This window comes from Nelusetta ayraudi, unplaced genomic scaffold (assembly GCF_046127955.1).
Source record: "Nelusetta ayraudi isolate G7.1 ecotype Tasmania unplaced genomic scaffold, CSIRO-AGI_Nayr_v1 ptg000010l, whole genome shotgun sequence".
NCBI classification, from domain to species: domain Eukaryota; kingdom Metazoa; phylum Chordata; class Actinopteri; order Tetraodontiformes; family Monacanthidae; genus Nelusetta; species Nelusetta ayraudi.
The window spans coordinates 386,892-404,332 of record NW_027466060.1 but is presented as its reverse complement, the minus strand read 5'-3'; the positions used below and the strand labels follow the sequence as shown (position 1 = coordinate 404,332).

The 17,441-nt window shown below is 46.4% G+C and overlaps 1 protein-coding gene across 1 annotated transcript; it reads right to left on the bottom strand.

The window, feature by feature from the left end:
• Positions 1–48: 48 nt before the first annotated feature.
• loxhd1b (lipoxygenase homology PLAT domains 1b) lies at positions 49–16,656 on the bottom strand. Its single transcript, XM_076019404.1, has 42 exons — positions 16,371–16,656; positions 15,630–15,744; positions 15,268–15,348; positions 14,988–15,172; positions 14,721–14,819; positions 14,466–14,614; positions 13,780–13,903; positions 13,504–13,613; positions 13,035–13,175; positions 12,818–12,953; positions 12,054–12,213; positions 11,858–11,945; positions 11,532–11,667; positions 11,299–11,453; positions 11,014–11,174; positions 10,842–10,918; positions 10,561–10,757; positions 10,057–10,249; positions 9,793–9,953; positions 9,390–9,708; positions 8,957–9,108; positions 8,156–8,289; positions 7,887–8,032; positions 7,578–7,682; positions 7,218–7,346; positions 6,976–7,140; positions 6,449–6,630; positions 6,252–6,368; positions 5,888–6,050; positions 5,571–5,725; positions 5,282–5,491; positions 5,035–5,161; positions 4,393–4,601; positions 3,971–4,156; positions 3,701–3,828; positions 3,418–3,535; positions 3,167–3,344; positions 2,807–2,992; positions 2,034–2,204; positions 1,823–1,955; positions 1,327–1,482; positions 49–847 (listed from the first exon to the last, which is right to left on the bottom strand). The coding sequence occupies exons 1-42, from the start codon at positions 16,654–16,656 to the stop codon at positions 367–369; spliced, it is 6,804 nt and encodes a 2,267-aa protein (XP_075875519.1). The 3' UTR covers positions 49–366.
• Positions 16,657–17,441: the final 785 nt, after the last annotated feature.

Here is a 17,441-nt window from a genome sequence, read left to right as displayed (position 1 = left end):
GGCGCCAAATACATGCCCTGAGTATGGTTCACAGTATGGTTCATCTAGATGAACCATACTGTTCTGCTGCCGTCAGTTTTGTCTCACTACATGCTCAACATGTACCATGAATTGCAGAGAAAGTATTATTTAATAAAAAAAAAAAAAAAAAAGCAACTCTAATATCAAATTAAAAAGAAAAGCTGGACTGAAAATGTTATTTCTAAATCACAAGTTAGAAAATCGGAACAACTTATGCAGTTGGCACAGGCATAGAAAAGAGACAATTAAAAGGTGACATGAAAAATTAAAAAAAACAAAACACGGTTGTAAAAAAGCAAAGCAAAACCACAGTGAAAATCTCTCCTCTTTGCTCCATGCACGCTCTCAATATCTGGGGTAGAGCACACGTATGATCTGCCCGTCGGACTTGCTAGCGTCCAGCCACTTCCCGCACTGGAAAATTGTTGTCACCGAGTTGGCCGTGTTTGTCACCTCCGCGCACTCCAAGTACCACCCGCAGTTGGAGCCGCTGTTGTCGTGCTCCATCTTGACCCTCAGCAGCTCCCCGAGGTCCAGCATCTCCAGGACAAAGCGGTCCGTGCGGCCTCGCTCGAAAAGATTGCGGAACTTTTGCCGCAGCTGGCGCCGGCCCGAGTCCCCGTTGGCGCCGTAGACGGTGAGGAAGACGTTGGCGTCGGTGCCCGCACCCTTCACGTCCCCAGTGATCACGATGATTTCGTACTTGACCGGCACCAGGTTGCGGACTTTGCTGGCGAAGCTCTCGACGGTCTTGAAGCACTCGAACGTCAGGAACTGGTCCTTTTTGGCTGTCAGCGGGACTTGGGCGTCGCAGCGGAAGAAATACCTGAAGAGGAGGGGATGGGTGGAGTCACAACGAATCACAAAATCCATGGATGTAAGCCGAAGAACTGGATTCTGGCAGTTCTCCGGCTTACATCAGTAAGCAGTGTGGCAACTTTATTCCAGTGATCACTCAAGGTACTGCTGCCAAAAACCCAATACGACCCACAAAGCTATTTTCCCATAGACCGCAATACAAAAAAAAGCCTGAAAATTGGCTAAACACGGATCATACTAAATCTTTCGATGGAGGACTTTTAAGTCATGGACTTTCATGATTTCTCGTTTTGATTGCCTGATGCATTGTCTGTGTTATAGAGGCATGATGAGAAGTGACACTACTGTGCATGCTCTCTTGGCTGCATCATGCATTATCAACATGGATTCTAAAAACCTCATCGCCGTATTCGCTGGGCGAGCAACTCCATTGAAAAGAATGAGCCGCCACGTTGGACCCTGAGGGCTTGCTGGAGTCCCACTCACTTGTTTCCCAGCTCCTTCTCCGTCACCACCACGTCCAGAACGTGCCAAAAGTCTTCGCTCTTCACCTTCTTCCCGTCTTTGGTGATGTGGCCGATGCAGATGCCCGCAATCTCCCCGAGGTGCTTGGACGTGAACTCGAATGTGTCGGTGGCGCCGCTGCAAGTGGGTGAAAAGAAGGAAAGAAGGAAAAGAAAGAAAATAAGTAGAAGCTACTGGCTGGAGTTCACGCAGGGTTTGATTCCAAATGGTGAACGGTTAAATTAAAAGTTCTTCTGAAGAGTTTTTTTTAGTTTTTTTTAGTTTTTTAATTTATGCCTGTCAAGGGATTAGCTATCCTGAAAGCAACAAGGAGGCAACGCAGAGAGTGGAGCTGCAAGATAAAAACAGGGAGGGGGGGAAAGTCAAACGCACAAGAGGGAAGATTATGTGAGGACACGAAACGGGGTTTAGCATCGAGCTGCGGTCTCTCCCCTCCTCTCCCTCTTGGCAGAGCTACCTTAAGAACTTCTTTTTCTTGTTCTCCAAAACAAACTCCTTGGAACGGGCCTTCCTTCCCTCCAGCACCACCCAGACGTTTTCCACCGTGGAGGCGCAGTCCGTGTCAGCTGTCGTCGTGGCGATTTCGTACTCTGCGGCGACACAGACGAGCAGGAATTAATGGGCCGCGTTCGCCGCCGGTCTTTCGTCCCGTCTCGTTTCTCACTGACTGGTTTTCTCGCTGAGGTCGACCGAGTCGTTGTTGGCACACGCCAGCTCCCTCATTATCTGTCCGTCCTCTTCGTTTTTGGCCAGCCAGCGGTCACAGGGGAAGCGGAACGTCTGGTCCATGGCCTCGTCCCGCACGTCGATGCCCTCCAGGTGCCAGCCGGGAGCAGGCCCTGCAAGATGAGACTTTCATCATGCCTCGGTACAACATGGGGCAATTCGGGTGCGGTACAATGCGGCTGGATGGCTGAAGTTTCAAGTCTTCATTCCCACGTCTCCACTGCGCCAAGTCCTAGGCATTGCATCACAGAGCCATTTAGTTTTCAACAAAAGCAGGGAGTAACTTCTTCTGCGAGCTGTCCTGAAAAGACCCACAAGAAGACAATGGAAAAAAGGGACAAAGCAATTTTGAGCCTCGATGCTGCGGAAGAGACTGGACTGCGTGTTGTGAGAATTTGCAATAAAGAAGAAAGTGGTTTCACTCCTGGCTGGCTTAGGAGTTACACACTACAGTGCATAACAGGACAATAACGCGTGACAAGGTTTAAAGCAGCAGCCACACGGCTCAAGTGACAAAAAAAAAAGTCTGATTTTGAATGTAGCAGATCAATCAGCTCCTTTGCATATTCATGGGCCTGTGAGATGTATTCTTTGGATTTGGGTAACGAAGAAGAATAAAAATGATTTTTTGGAATTTCTTGCAAAGGCAACTCATCAATATAGTCATGTCTTTATGGTCAGTGTAAAGATCGATCTTCCTCTCCTCCTTCCTTACCTTTGTTGTCGTGCCACACTCGGACCTTGGACATTTCGCCCAGACTGAGCAAGTCAGGAAATCGGAACACGTCTTTTTTTTTACGCTCAAACTTGTTCCTGTTTGCCCCCTCCTTCAGTGGCAGCGTCCCAGTGTCGCCGTACTCCCCGAACAGTATGACAAACACGTTGGCATCGGTGCCGGCACCTAATGAAATGAACGAGATGTGTTTGCGGACGAAAGCGCAATCTTATAATGGCTGCAGGAATGAGAGCGTTAGCGTATGAATAGTGGAATCTGTAAGGACCCTGAGCGCTGGATGCTACAATAGTGCATTTAGTGAATCACGTCATCGCACCATATCAAAGTGAAGAGTCCCACCTCCAACATCACTCGTCTGCACTTGAATAATGTAAGTTGTTTTCTCCACCATCTCCTCGTCGTCGACCACGGCTGGCAGCTCGCACACTTTGACCCTCTTTGGCCCTTTGCTCTTGGACAGCCAGTCCTCGTAGGTGAACAGGTACACCTCCTCGGTGCTCAGGTTCCGCATCAGGATCTAAAGGCATCCATTCAGACGTTCAAGGCTACCATAGGTGTACTTAAGATTGCAATTAACGCTCTCTTCTTACACTATCCAGAAACCAGTCGGGGCGACTTCCAGAGCCATCAATCCGAACTCTGATCTTCTTCAAAGGAGCGATGTCATCTATCTCCAGACTGAATGTGTCTTCCTGTCCCCTTTCAAACCTGAAGGAAGCCATTGTCAGTCATTTGTTGCTGTATTGGAATAACAACAACATACGTGCACATGTGGATTAAAGATCTTAAGCTGCTCTTAAGATTGCCTAGCTTCAGCTTGACTGGACCCCCAAAACAGAAGGTGATCAGTCAGAGGAGCCTAAACACACTGACCTGTCCTGGTTTTTGGGCAGCAGCATTTCCTCTGTACTCCCATTCGCTCCGAATACCGTCAGAAAGATTTTGGTATCAGTCCCTGCATCCTGAGTATCACCAGTGACAACTGTGACCGAATAAACAACCTAAAACACACACACACACACACACACACACACACACACACACAGTTGACAAAACAGACATGCATAGACTTTATTGCAAATGTTTCAAACACACACACACACACACACACACACACACACACACACACACGTCTGGACTCACTTTGCGGTTAATGTTGATGGTGCTGGAGTCTAGCACATTGAACAGCCTGGCAGTCAGGCCATCTCCCCTGTCTTTAGCGAGCCAGCACTTACATGGGAAAATGTACTTGATACCTTTGGTTGGCACGGCAACCGACAGCTCATCCACCAACCAGCAGCTCTCTGGTGTGACACCATTATGGCCGAGCTGGTGGAGAGACAGAGAGAGGGGACGGAGCAGGAGAGGCAGAACAGGGGCTTGATATTTCATTTTGTTTGATCCAGGGACCAGAAGGCACATAATGAATTATTGCGCAGCTAAAATGGCTTCACTTCTGTCTTTATTTTTTATTTATTCGTTTTTGAATCAGCGCATCTGAAGAGGCAGCAGCGAGGAACCAGTTTTGCAGACTTAGCAACAGACTCCCGCTCCCAGATTCTCACTTCCACTCTCTTGATCTCTCCCACGTCAGCTCCGTAGCACACAAAGTGCTCCATGCTGCCAGCCGCAAAGGACTTCTTCCCCTCCGGCAGATCCAGCCACAGCCGCTCCGTCTCTGTGTCGCCATGGCCAATGATGATAACGTAGACCCTGGCCGTAGTGCTGGCGTCACGCTCCAGACCCGTGGACAAGGTGAAGTGATATGGGATAACTGGACAGAAGATGGAAAATTGCTTGTGCATTTTTTTTGTATAATAGCTGCAAAACAAAGTGGTTTTAGAGTGAAAGTGCAATTAGGTGATAAAAATGAGGTAATAAGCAACTAAAAACATTATAGGCTGTTTTATTTTTCTTCAAGACGAGCGAGATCCCACTTGTTGCTAGGTGTCGTTAGAGCTGCTGTCTACGACTTGATGCTTATTATGATACTTATTATACAGACAGCCTCGTCATTATTCTGTTCACGAAGGCAGAGCTTCCAACTCCCTGAAGCATTTCTGAGACTGTTGTACTTTGTCAGCATTTAGGGATTCTTCCTTCCATGTGACATAACAATTTTAAACACTTTTTTGTGTCTCTTTTTCCTGCAAGAAGGTGCATTTTTGTCTTAAAAACAACCAGGTGCAGCAGTTGCGTGGCCTTACTTGGGCCGTCCTCCAAGGCTGCCACTTTTTTCTTCTTTTTCTTCTTGTTGGCATTTCGGTCCAGTCCCAGTTTGGCCTGAGCGATCCTCTTGGAATTTGGATCGGGGATTCTTTCGCCTTCGTATCCCTGGGGTCAGACATCGGAAAGACAAACAGCATCGAGGAGTAGATCCACTATTTGCGAGGGGGAAAAAAAAACAACCCAATCTCGATCCAATCTTCCACCAGTGCTGAAAGTGTAGCTGACCTTCACAAAGAAGGCCCTGTCAATGCATTTGTCCTCTTTCTTGGTGGACAGCCAGCGCTCACACAGGAACATGTACACTTCCTCCATTTCCACATCCAGCACCTCCACCTGGTCCAGGTACCAAGCCGCGCCGACCAGTGAGTTGTCGTGACGCACACGGATTTTAAACACTTGTCCCAAGTCTATGGCCTCAATGCTGAACTTGTCCACCTGGGAGTCAAAAACAGGACATGCTTTCATGCACTGAGGCACCAGCAGACACCTTTGATTCAAACCCACTCCCGACTACCTGTCCTCTCTCAAACTTGTTCTTGTTGTTCTCAGACTTGGCCAGTTTGCGCTCTCCTGTGTCTCCCAGGTCTCCATAGATGGTGAGAAAAACGTTGGCATCTGTTCCTGCTCTGTACATGTCACCGGTCCGCACGGTTACCTTGTATGTGCGAACTGCGGGAAAACAATTTCGCAATTGCTAAGAAATTATTCATAACGGCAGACAATTATTTCTTTCCATTTACCACACTGAGCGACAATACAGCAATCTGTCATATCGATGAGAATTCAAGTGGTATTTAGGTTTGCCTTGTGACTTCCTCAGGGTAAACCTACTTTCCAAAGCATCGTCCACCTCTTTCTCAGTCTGTTTCAGCTTTCCGTCCCTGAGGAGTTTCTCTGTGATGATGTCTGAGGGCACGAACTCCCTCACGGTCTCACCATCATCCTCAGACTTGGCCAGCCAGCACTCGCATGGGAAAATGGTCGTCTCTGAACCCTGCCATTAAGCACAAAAGCAGTCTCAATCTGGGCCTCTTTATAAGTTTCTAAGGCTAGAAAAAAAAAAAGAAGAAGCATGCGAGCGATGATTTAATGTGTGGGCAAAAAAAAGCTTTTACATTAATGATGGAACGAGGGCGCAGACAGCAAAACTTTAAATGATGCAATGTGCAGGCCTATTATGGGTGGATCTGGCCACCTTTCCTTTCCTGAGCTGTCGTCTGATCTCCACTCTGTCGAGGTGCCACCCAGGATTGGAGCCCTGGTTGTCGTGTCCTATCCTCATTTTCTCAATCACGTCCCCGATATCCTCCAGCTGGGGAAAGAGCAGCAGAGTCCACAGTGCCGACGGCGCCGCTGCCTCGGGGCAAAGCACTGTGATCGAGAAGCACTCACCTCAACGATGAACATGTCTTCAGCCCCCCTCTCGAAGTACAGGCGTCTCTCCCGCTTGTTGACGCACAGGTGCTTCTGCTGCGTGCACACACCCTTTTGGCCGTACAACACTATGAACACATCAGCGTCGGTTCCGGCGCCGAACACATCGCTGGTGAAAATCTTGATCTCGTACGGCACAACTGGAACGAAAGAGGGATAGATGACATTTTTTTTTTTTAGTTTACATAGAATGGAAATTTAAACTCGTTCATAAGTGTCATGAAAATGTCACGACTTTTTGGATTCAGATGCGGTTCGAGGGTTAAATGTCACCATTTAATAAATATTATCAGTCTGATTCATTTTATGAACAAAAAGGTGATTATTGAAATACTGCAGAATATGATATCATGTGTCGTAACACAAGGGTGTTGCACATCTTTTGAAATTTAAATTAAGATTTACTTTACTAACTTTCCTAACACACCACTTCTATTGGGACTATGAAGCGCGGGGATCTTTCAGGGAGAGATTGCCTCACTCACATGGCGTGTACAGCTCAGTCTGCAACTCAGCGGGATAGAGATCCCTCACGATGGCTCCGTCGTCCTTCCCTCTATGCAGCCACCTGCCACATGGGAAGCGCAGCCTCAGACCCTGCGAGGGAGCGTCCACCTCGACCCAGTCCAGAAACCAGCCAGAGGAGCCCCCTGCGGGTCGAGAGAAGCCAGCGGGTGAACGAATAGTAACACATTCGGCCGCGGCGAGACGTTTTTCCTCCACCGACCTAAGTTGTCGTGCCCGATCCGAAGCTTCTCCAACTCGCCCAGGTCCACTGCCTCCACGGTGAACTCGTTGACCATCCCCTGCTCAAACTTATTCCTGTAGTACTTGCAGGCCTTCAGGTTAATGATCCCTGTCAGTGACAATGTGCCAGAGCCTATATTATTCATTTCATTTCATACCTACACTTTATAGCAACAATTATCTAAAAAATATGCACTATGAACACTATGAATATATACATATGTATATGTTTATATATATATGTGTGTGTATATGTATATGTACATATACATACACATATATATATTTATATATACATATGATGCTATCTAAGTGTAAACATGCCGTGACGGCGTCCTACCTGTGTCATCGTTTTCTCCAAACAGAACAATAAAGACGTTGGCGTCAGTCCCGGCGCTCTTTTTTTCCCCTGTTTTTATTTTGACGGTGTACGTGGTGGACATGGCTGCAAGGCAGATTTAGTAAGTCAGCACTTTTGTCTGACATTAATAAATGCATCCCCTCCCTCGGCTCTTGTCTACACCTGTCTTTTTCGGCATCGCTTAGATAAATACTTGAACAGATTGCAGTTTTATCATCGCATTCATGGACCAGTCCCTCTCCCAAAGTACAAGCCAGCGTTTGAAGGCTGCATTGAATGCTTTGTTACATTTCTGCTCCAGCCCCAGAGCGGGTCCTGTCCCCTCATCGTCCTCGTCCTTCCTCATGAAGGCCTCGTCCACAGGGACGAGCTCCCTGGCTATCTGCCCGTCATCTTCATCCACAGCCAGCCAGCGATTACAAGGGAAATAGTACCTGCAGGCGGAGCGAGAACACCGCCGCTCAGCTGTCTGCTTCAAATTAAAATTCAATGAAATGAGTTTGATGCTGGTGACTTGACGAAACAAACCAATCAGACTATGTGGTGTTTTCACCTACGTGGTGTCATCCTTTGTGTCCACTATCTCGACGCGGTCCAGGTACCAAGAGGAGTGAGCGTGACTGTTGTCATGGCGAATTCGTAGCTTCTTCAAGGGGCCCAGATCAACGCATGTCACTGTGAAAACATCCTCCTGGAGACAAAAGCGACAGGGAGCCCATCCCGTGTTACTGAATTTAAAACTACCACTGCCGCTCTTGATCTCACATCAATCATCCGTCAATATTTAGAATTCTTTCATTTCTTTTTCTCTATCACATTAATGTCTCAAAGCGTAGTCAAATGAAAGCACAGACTCTGGCAGGGCTGCCGGGGACTCTGATCTATTGGAAGTGAGCCGGCTGAGCAGGCATGTGTGTTGTGTGTTCGGACAGAGCCCGGTGTAATGTAAAGATTGAATAATTTAAGTGATGAGTAAAAGTAGGCCAGGTTCGATGACACAGAAGACTCCTCGCAGCGACTCTCGGGCACAGCTGGCTTGCCTGCAGCAGGACAGCCTGTAATTCTAGCAGACGACCCACTCCCACACACACCTTGATGCAGAGCTCATGTTGCGTGAAGCGTGTGAGTCCTTGGCTAACTGCCCCTTCAGTTTTGTGCTGATTACGCCACCCAGAAACAATGGCAGGAACTCAGGGAGACATTCTAAATTTTATTCATGAGAAAGTATAAAAATAGCAGGCGGCAAATGTATGTACAGTGCGTCTGGCTTTTAATGATCACGTCAGCTTCCCGACTTTTATCTTTGGCGGATTTGAAAGAAAAAGCCGCTGCAGATGTCTTTGTCTGATGCGACGTACCTGCCCCCGCTCAAATTTGTTGAGGTTGTCAGAGTTCCTCAGATTGCGCTCGCCAGTGTCTCCGCTCTCCCCATAAATATTAATGAAGACGTTGGCGTCGGTTCCAGCGCCGAGCATGTCACCGGTGAAGACGCACACTTCGTAGGTGTTGACTGTCAAGACAGAAGAGGGGATGAGTGACTAACAACTCTTTTAACCCGGCTCACGCACACACGCACACACGCACGCGCCGCGGGGAAACTGGGTCAAATCAAGCCGTGCTAATCCACCGGAGCAGCACTGAGTGCAAAACATGTCAGAAGACATCGTACAAAATGTCAAATATAATGCATACTGTATATATGTTTATGATTATGTTGTACTTTGGGTAGATATTTTTTAATGCAATTGCATTTAGCTGTATTTTGTATTGCAAAAAATATGAATCTTATACTTTCGAGGTCTTCTGCATCCTCAGGCAGCAGCTCCACCACCAGCTCGCCGTCCTCCTCTCCATTGGCCAGCCAGCGGGAACAAGGGAAGTGGTGGGTCACCACCACCTCGCGCAACTCCTCTCCCTCCTCGTTGCTCTTGTCCTCCTCCTCCTTCTTCTTTTTCTTCTTTTTCTTGTCCTCCTTCTTCTTCTCCTTGGGCACCAAGGCCATGGCGAGGTGCTTGACGTCCACAGACTCCAGGAACCAGCCCGACCCGATCCCAGAGCCGTTGTGACCTACGCGGATCTTAAATATTTTCCCCACGTCTTTGGCCTCGATCTGAGAACAGAGGAGTCGTTAGATTTTGCTCATTGTTAAATCTGAACTCCAGAGATGAACCACTAAACATTTAAAACATTTTACCTTAAATATGTCCGTGCTGTCACGTTCCAAGTTGTCTGACCGGCTTTCCAGACTGAGAACCTCTGTTTTTCCCTTGTCGCCAAAGATTTGGATGAACACTTTGGCATTGGTGCCAGAAAATAGCACATCTCCCGTCACTACTGTTATCTCGTAGTTAATCACTGAGGATGGAATGATAGTAACTGTGTGTTTAGTTCACTATGAACGAGAGCGTGCAGTTTAGCACAGGAAGTCGGTGAAGGTGTGAATGTGAATGCCACCTACGTTGTGCTATGTCCAGGATCTCACTTGGGTAAATCTCCACTTCTGTCTTGCCATCAGCCTCGTCCTCATCCAACCAGCGGTGGCTGGGGAACATGTAGTGCCTCCCATGGACTGGAACCACGATCTGAACGCTGTCCAGAAACCAGCCGGCGCGCATCCCCTCGTTGGTGTGACCGATCATCATACGGTTGATCTGGAACGGAATTAAAGGTAAAACGAATACATTTGATTTAGATTGAGAAGGAAAGATTTACACGTGTTTATTAATGCATTTATAAAGGTTATATGGATGTTTTCCATATTTTTAAAAGCGGTTATTGACCTCTTTTTTGTGGGACATCTGACCACAAAAGTGTAAGTTCACACAGTTGTTTTTTTTTCTTACTTTAAACATACTAAGGAATCAGAAACAGACACACAAATTCTGACTGCTGCAGTTATTCCAAATCACGATGCACTTTTACATGAGAGGTAGAAATCAAGCCTTGGCCTGCGCTGCGTCACCTGTCCAATATCACAGGTTTCTAAGGTGAAGATATCAATGCGTCCCGTCTCAAAGTAGTTGCCCAGGTTGTTGGTAGAGACGACCAGCATCATCTTACTGGTGTCGCCTTTCTCTCCGTACAGCTTGACAAACACATTGGAGTCGGAACTTCCTCCGGGGATGTTGCCTGTCTTCACCGCGATGTGATAGCTGATGTCTGTCAAACAAACAAACAAAGGAATTCACAGGTGAAAAGAAGTTCATGAACTTCACTGACAAGGGCGTGAAGTGAACTACTGACTGTAGAGCCGCTGTCCGTCTGAGAAGGGCACCAGCTCTCTGACGATCTGCCCGTCGTCCTCGCTGCGGTCCAGCCACCTGCGCCGTGCACGATGGGTCACACGCACACGGGCTTTTAATATGTGTTTCTGTTTTTGACTAAAAGCAAAACGAAAAAACAAATCCACTCTCACCTGTTGCAGGGAAACTCCACAGCGTGAGACTCGGCCTGTCCGTCCTCTCTGACGACCACCTTATCCAGGAACCAGCCGCAGCCTCCGCCTTTGCCGTTATGTCCAATCCTCACCCGGCTGACTTGCCCGATGGCAACAGCCTCGATTATGAACTCATCCAGCTGGACACACACAGAAGAAGAGTTTTGAAAAGACAGAAAAGCGAAAAAAAAAAAAAAAGCACATCACTGTGATTGGTCGGATTTATTTGGTTTTATTGAAGCACCGCAGCTTCTGGGCACCTACGTTTCCCTTTTCAAACTTGTTCATGTTGTTCTTGCAGTTGACCAGCCAGCGGTCCCCGGTGTCGCCCTGGTCACCGATCAGATTGAGAAAAACGGAGGCGTCTGTGCCGCTGCCGCCGACGGTCCCCGTGCACACTGTCACTCTGTATTTGACCACTGGCACACAGAGGCACTCAGCGATTAGGCTTCCAGGCCGGGTGACGGGCAGACTCTGGATCAGTACTGGGTACTTACGTGGCAGGGGTTCAGAGATGAGGTCTCCGCTGGCCGGTAGCTCCCTCACGACCTCCTTGTCGTCCTCGTTTGTGTCCAGCCAGCGTTCGCAAGAGAACTTGTACTTCTCCTTCGTCAAGGTCTTCATCAGAGTTGCCTGATGGCAAACGCACAACGCTGCACAGTTAGACACGTTCACTCAGTGAGCGGCATGCAGCTCTTGTAGATACACAATAACAAAATTGTAAAACACCCGTCATCACTTAATCCCTTCATCCCTTGATGAGGCTCGAAACCAATTTCACAGAATCGAGACTGAAAATGATTCACTTTTTCAATTTGCTCACCTTGCTGAGATGCCACCCAGCAAAAGGATTTCTCTTCTCGTGCCAGATACGGAATTTGGACAGTTTTCCCAAATCAGGCAGCTCAACCTGCAAAAACGCAGAAAGATAAAAGCTTAGACCAGCTGAATGTTTCACGTAACCCCCGGCTTCCCCGCATGCGTGAACAGTCGTGTGGTGCGAATACGAGATACTTTCCATGAACCTGTCCACTTGGCCCTGTTCAAAGTTGTCTGTTTTGTTGTCGAGCCTGATCTCGTCACTCTTGCCCCGCTCTCCATAAACTTGAAACGAGATGTCGGCGTCGGTTCCTGCATTCGGTAGGTCTGAAGTCCAGATCCACAGAGACCAGGGGTGCTCTAGGCACAGCCAAAACACATTGTTAACTTAGAAACAAGTATCATAGAATATTGAAAAATTCTAATGTGAGAGGTTAGATAGTTTGTAATTTTTTGTGCCAAGATAGTTATTTTAAAATGAGATTGCTGCCAGTTTAATTAGTTCCACATCTTTGGCATTTCACAGTAAAAACAGTTTTCTGGCTTGTTTAAAGAGTTGATGGCGCACAAACATGACCTGAGGAGTTTCAAGGCTCCCAAACGTTACTTTGTGGGACTGTGAATGGATCTAAATTAAATTGAGCAAATGTGTGTTGAAAAACAAAGTTACGTTAGGCCCATATTCCACTGTTTACCATGTGGGCCAGAAGAGATCTCAGTTATTACTTTCCTTTGAAAGACATCCAGGCCTTTTTATTTGCAAGGAATTAGAAAAAAGGCTCCCCAAACAGCAAAGGGAAGGACTGAGACAATCCCACTGGGTCATTACATGGACATGGAGTAAACACAGCAGTCAAGCTCTCAGCGACACTAACAACCTTTTCTCTGAATTCTCCTAATGACAAGATGATGATAGGTGAGACTAAAAATAATTCACCGCCGCAGCTATTGACGTCTCACTCACTTTTCTGCCTTTTCTGTCTGAGGGAAACCATCTCATAGAGCTCCCTTTCTATCAGTCCATCTCCCTCTTTCTCGTCCAGCCATTTGCCACATGGAAACGTCTGCTCTAGCCCGGTGAAGGGACAGTAGACCACGACCTGCAGGAAGCCACAGGTCGCACTTCAGGTCACAACGAAGGACCAAACGTGAACGTGCGTTGGCGAGCAGGAGCCCCGCACCTTGTCGCAGTACCAGCCGGCGCTGACCCCGTCGTTGTCGTGCCCAATGGTGACTCTGCCGAGGGGGCTGAGGAGTGCTGCGACCTCGACGTTGAAGATGTCGGTCAGGTTGCGCTCAAACTTTCCTCCCACCAAGAATATCTGAAAGACGGAAGATCGGTGGCCGTCACTACCCTCCACGACTGGACCAACACCAAGCAGCACATTCAGAGACTCATCAAGAGGAAAAGATGCAGCCAGAATCTCCCACGCTGTTTACTGGATTGGTTACTTTCGGTGAGTGCCAAGGGAAAACATCGAAAATAGCACCAAAGCAAAAGAAAAAGTTCCAGAACAAACACTGCAAATAGGTGACAACAAAACACCAAATGTGGTATATATATCTTATAGAGTGCTTTCATAAGAAACTGCAACAACTACAGCAACCCTTTTTCAATTACAGTGCAGGTATGCGGGCTTTATTTTTCACCTTGCCGCTGTTCTTCATCCCCTTGGTGCCGTTCATCACTATGTGGATTTTGGAGTTGGTTCCGGCACCTCGGATGTTGCCTGTCACAATCTGAACTTTGTACACAATGCCTGTCGGACAGTTAGTTACATGTCAGGTTAACAGTCTCTCTGCCAGTAATGGTTCACTACTTTCAGTACTTCTATGACTTTCATCTATGAGACAACTGGATAAAGATACTGTATGTGTGTGTGTGTGTGTGTGTGTGTGTGTGTGTGTTTTCCAGTTGTTTTCCACCTGTGGGCTGAGTTCCTCCAACCAAAATGTCTCTCTGGATCTTGCCGTCATCTTCATCGCTCGCAAACCAGCGACTGATGGGAAATTCATACACCGTCTTGTTTCCGAGGTCGTCCACAATCACCTAATCACATTTTTGAAAAATGTATTTAATCATTCAACTCATTTATTTAGAGTACATTGTAAACAGGGACTTCAGTAATATCCCTATAAAACATAAATAGATGGTGTGGTTAATTACGACGCAGTCTGATTTTTATAAATCTCACTTAAAATGGAATCACCTTGTTGTGATGGTCACCAGTGTTAACTTTACTACCGGGGTACCAAACCACATTCAAGGAGCTGACAGCTGTGACTCGGCCTTGTTGTCACTCCAGATCTTTAGTTTCGGTCTCAGCTGCACGCACCGACAAACCCAGTGACTCGTCTCTCTGTTTACGGTAAGGAGACCTGCTAACAAAGCACGGTTTCCCTTTACACCAAAGGTGGCAAGACATTTGTTTGGTGTGCGTGCGCATGCGCGGATGTGTCTGGGAGCGCGGCGTGTGATATTTGGATCCTTAATGATGAAAAAGAGCACGTTGCCATTCACACTGACGACACTAACTCTAAATCATCAATAACGCATACATAGAATCTTTTTGAAGTTAGTTTTCTAATTGTTTGTGCTCTGGTCTCCTCACCTTGTCCACAAACCATCCTGCTGAGGAACCTTTGTTGTTATGGCCCAGTGTGATCTTGCGCACTTTGCCCAAATTCGGAGAATCAATAGTGAACTTGTCCTCCGTGCCCTTTTCAAAGTTGTTCTTGTTATTATCGAGCAGCCTTTCACCTTTGAAAAAAAAAGGAACATCTTGTCAGTATGATCACATTTCCTGATTTATATTAAATGAACAATAAAAAAATGTTTCAACATTATTCAAAAAAACAAAAACAACCTGTGTCTCCAAGTTCCCCAAAGATATTGATGAAGACATCTGCGTCTGTTCCACTTCCTTTCACGTCGGCAGTAAAAACGCTCACTACGTACTTATTAACTGAAAGTATGGAGGACAAAAAGTAACACTGTATGAGTATGTCTGTGTGTATTGTGCAGTAACCCTGTGAAAATAACAATCAAAATTAAATTGCAGTTATATTTTAGCCCCACTTTGAACTGATTCCCTTGAAACTGGTGGAAGTACAAATGTGTGTTGTTTACATACATTTTGGTATTTCCGTCGGGTCCATGCTGCCCAGCATGTCTCTGACAAAAAGGCCATCTCCCTCCACCTTACTCAGCCAGCTGTTACAAGCAAAGTAGAACCTGAGGTGAGGCCTGATCACGTCTGTCACCGTCACTCTGTCCAGGAACCAGCTGGGGTTCAAACCCGTGTTGTCGTGCTCGATCCTGAAGCAAAGGAAGAGCATGATGGAGGTGAAGACATTGTGAAAACAGTTACAAACTCTTAGGAGACAAGACTCTTGTGGTAAAGTGCACAGTACCTTATCTTTTTCAGAGGTCCAACATTGTGGGTTCTAATCCTGAACACATCTGTCTTGGATCTTTCAAACGCTGTGCGACTTCTGAAATCCCAAACGTTTAAACCTTTTACGGCCAAGCTAAGTTTCATATTGTTTCAATGCATTTGTCATTATGGGGCACTTAAATAAAGACATGCTGAGTAAATGTAAAGAAAAAAAAGGTATTCCGCAAGTTTAAGTTTTAGGGGAAAGTAGGAAAAATATGAAAAAATTGTGAAAGGATTACCTCTTCTCTGTGCTGTTGAGAAGAGAGAGAGAAAAATACCAGCGTTAACTTCTTTTTGGGGACAAAAACATAACCAACCTCTGTGGAGGCAACTTACTTGCTAGCCAGGTGAACCTTAGGAGTAATGCCATAGTCACCAAACAGAGAGATGAACACATTGGCATCGGTGCCTGCTCCTCTCTCGTCCCCAGTGATGGTGACCACCTCGTAGACTGGCCCATTCACAAACGACAAACGGGACAAAAAGTGGGAAACAAAACACAAGTCACGTTTGCTGATGACATACTGCTATTAGTTTCCAATTCGCCAAGAAATCATTAGGACTTTTATTAGCTGGAATTTTTAAGTGTTATTTTTAATAAATTGTTAAGTGTATTTTATATATGTATATATATATATATATATATATATTATTTTTTTTTATATTTAAGTAAGTATATGACACAGGGGCTTTTCAGGAATCACGCTTCCAGACAGCAACACTTACAGCCACGTTCAGCATGGCCTCACATATGAACCTTTTCATTCAATAGCTGAGACGGAACTTCAGGTGACCCTGAAGACCTTGTTAGAATGCGAAACCATTGCCGCGTGGAGACCAGTGAGTGGCAGGTGTCACGTAGCTGTTGGCCGAAGGTAGGCTACTACCTCAGTGGTGTAACGTTCCCATGAATATCAAACCAAGGCTGACGACACACTGATATACTGGAATTGTAATTAAGGTTTTAAGCTCTACTCACTGGCTGCGGTTTCCAAACAGCACAGCTCAATCAGCATCACTGCGTTCTCCTAATAACAGCATTTCTTCAAACGGGGTAAATGAACAGTGAGCGGTTACCTTTCTTTTTGTGGTATTCATCCTCGTAGTTCTCCACCTTTTCTGACTCATAGTTGCGAAGCTCGTTCTCGTAGATTTCAACATAGTTTTCGATCTTCTTCTTCTTGCCTTTCGTCTTCTTGGTGTCCTCGTCACTGTCCCCCTTCACCGAACCTTTCTTCTTCTTGTCTTTCTTTTTCTTTTTCCCTTCTTCTTCGTCCCCAGCAGCCTGCTCCTCCTCCTCTTTCTCAGAGTCCTTCTTTGATTTTTTGTCTTCACCTTTGGACTTTTTATCTTTAGACCCCATCTTGTCACTGCCCGAGGACTTTCCTTTCCTGGTGCTTTCAATCACATCAGGGATTTTGTCTCCTCTCTTTTTGCTCTTGTAGTCATTGTTGTTATCCTCATTATCCGTCCCCTGCAGGTCATCGCTCAGCTCATTCTCACTCTCCTCTATGGGATTCTTCTTCTTCTTCTTCTTGGCCTTTTCTTTGTTCTTCCTTTTTTTCCTGGTGATTTTCACGTCAAGCTCCGATGAATCCGAGTTGTATCCCTCTTCATCGTTGTCTTGAACCCTCTTCTTCAGCCGCCCAGCATCTTCTGACTTGCTAACCTGCTTACCTCGATTCTTAAGCTTTGGTTTCGGATCCTCCGAGTCATCGTCACTCACATCTCTGGTTTCCTCCTCTGCATTCTGTTTTGTTTTTTTCTTTTTTGTAGGCATCATTAATTTATTTACTGCCTTGTAACTTTAACCAGTGCCTGTGGTTTCCTGTGAAACTTGACTGAACTGACCTGTAGCTCTGCAGAGGTGACTGTTTGCTGAGAGCAACCGAGTAAGAGCTCAGCAGCTGCTGTTTGGCACAGAGACAGGAGAAGACCCTCTCTGCCGCTTCTCCCAACCCACTACAGCAAATGAAGATCTGCTTGTCACCTGAGCCGAGGAAGAGAGGAGGCATGAAAAAACACAGAGTAGTTGTAGATATTTTTCTTTATCAATTTATTTGTTGAACGCTAATACCGAGAAATGGAACGTTTTCCGAGTGACATGGGTAAAAATGACATTTGCAGAGCAGACGATTGAAAAAAATC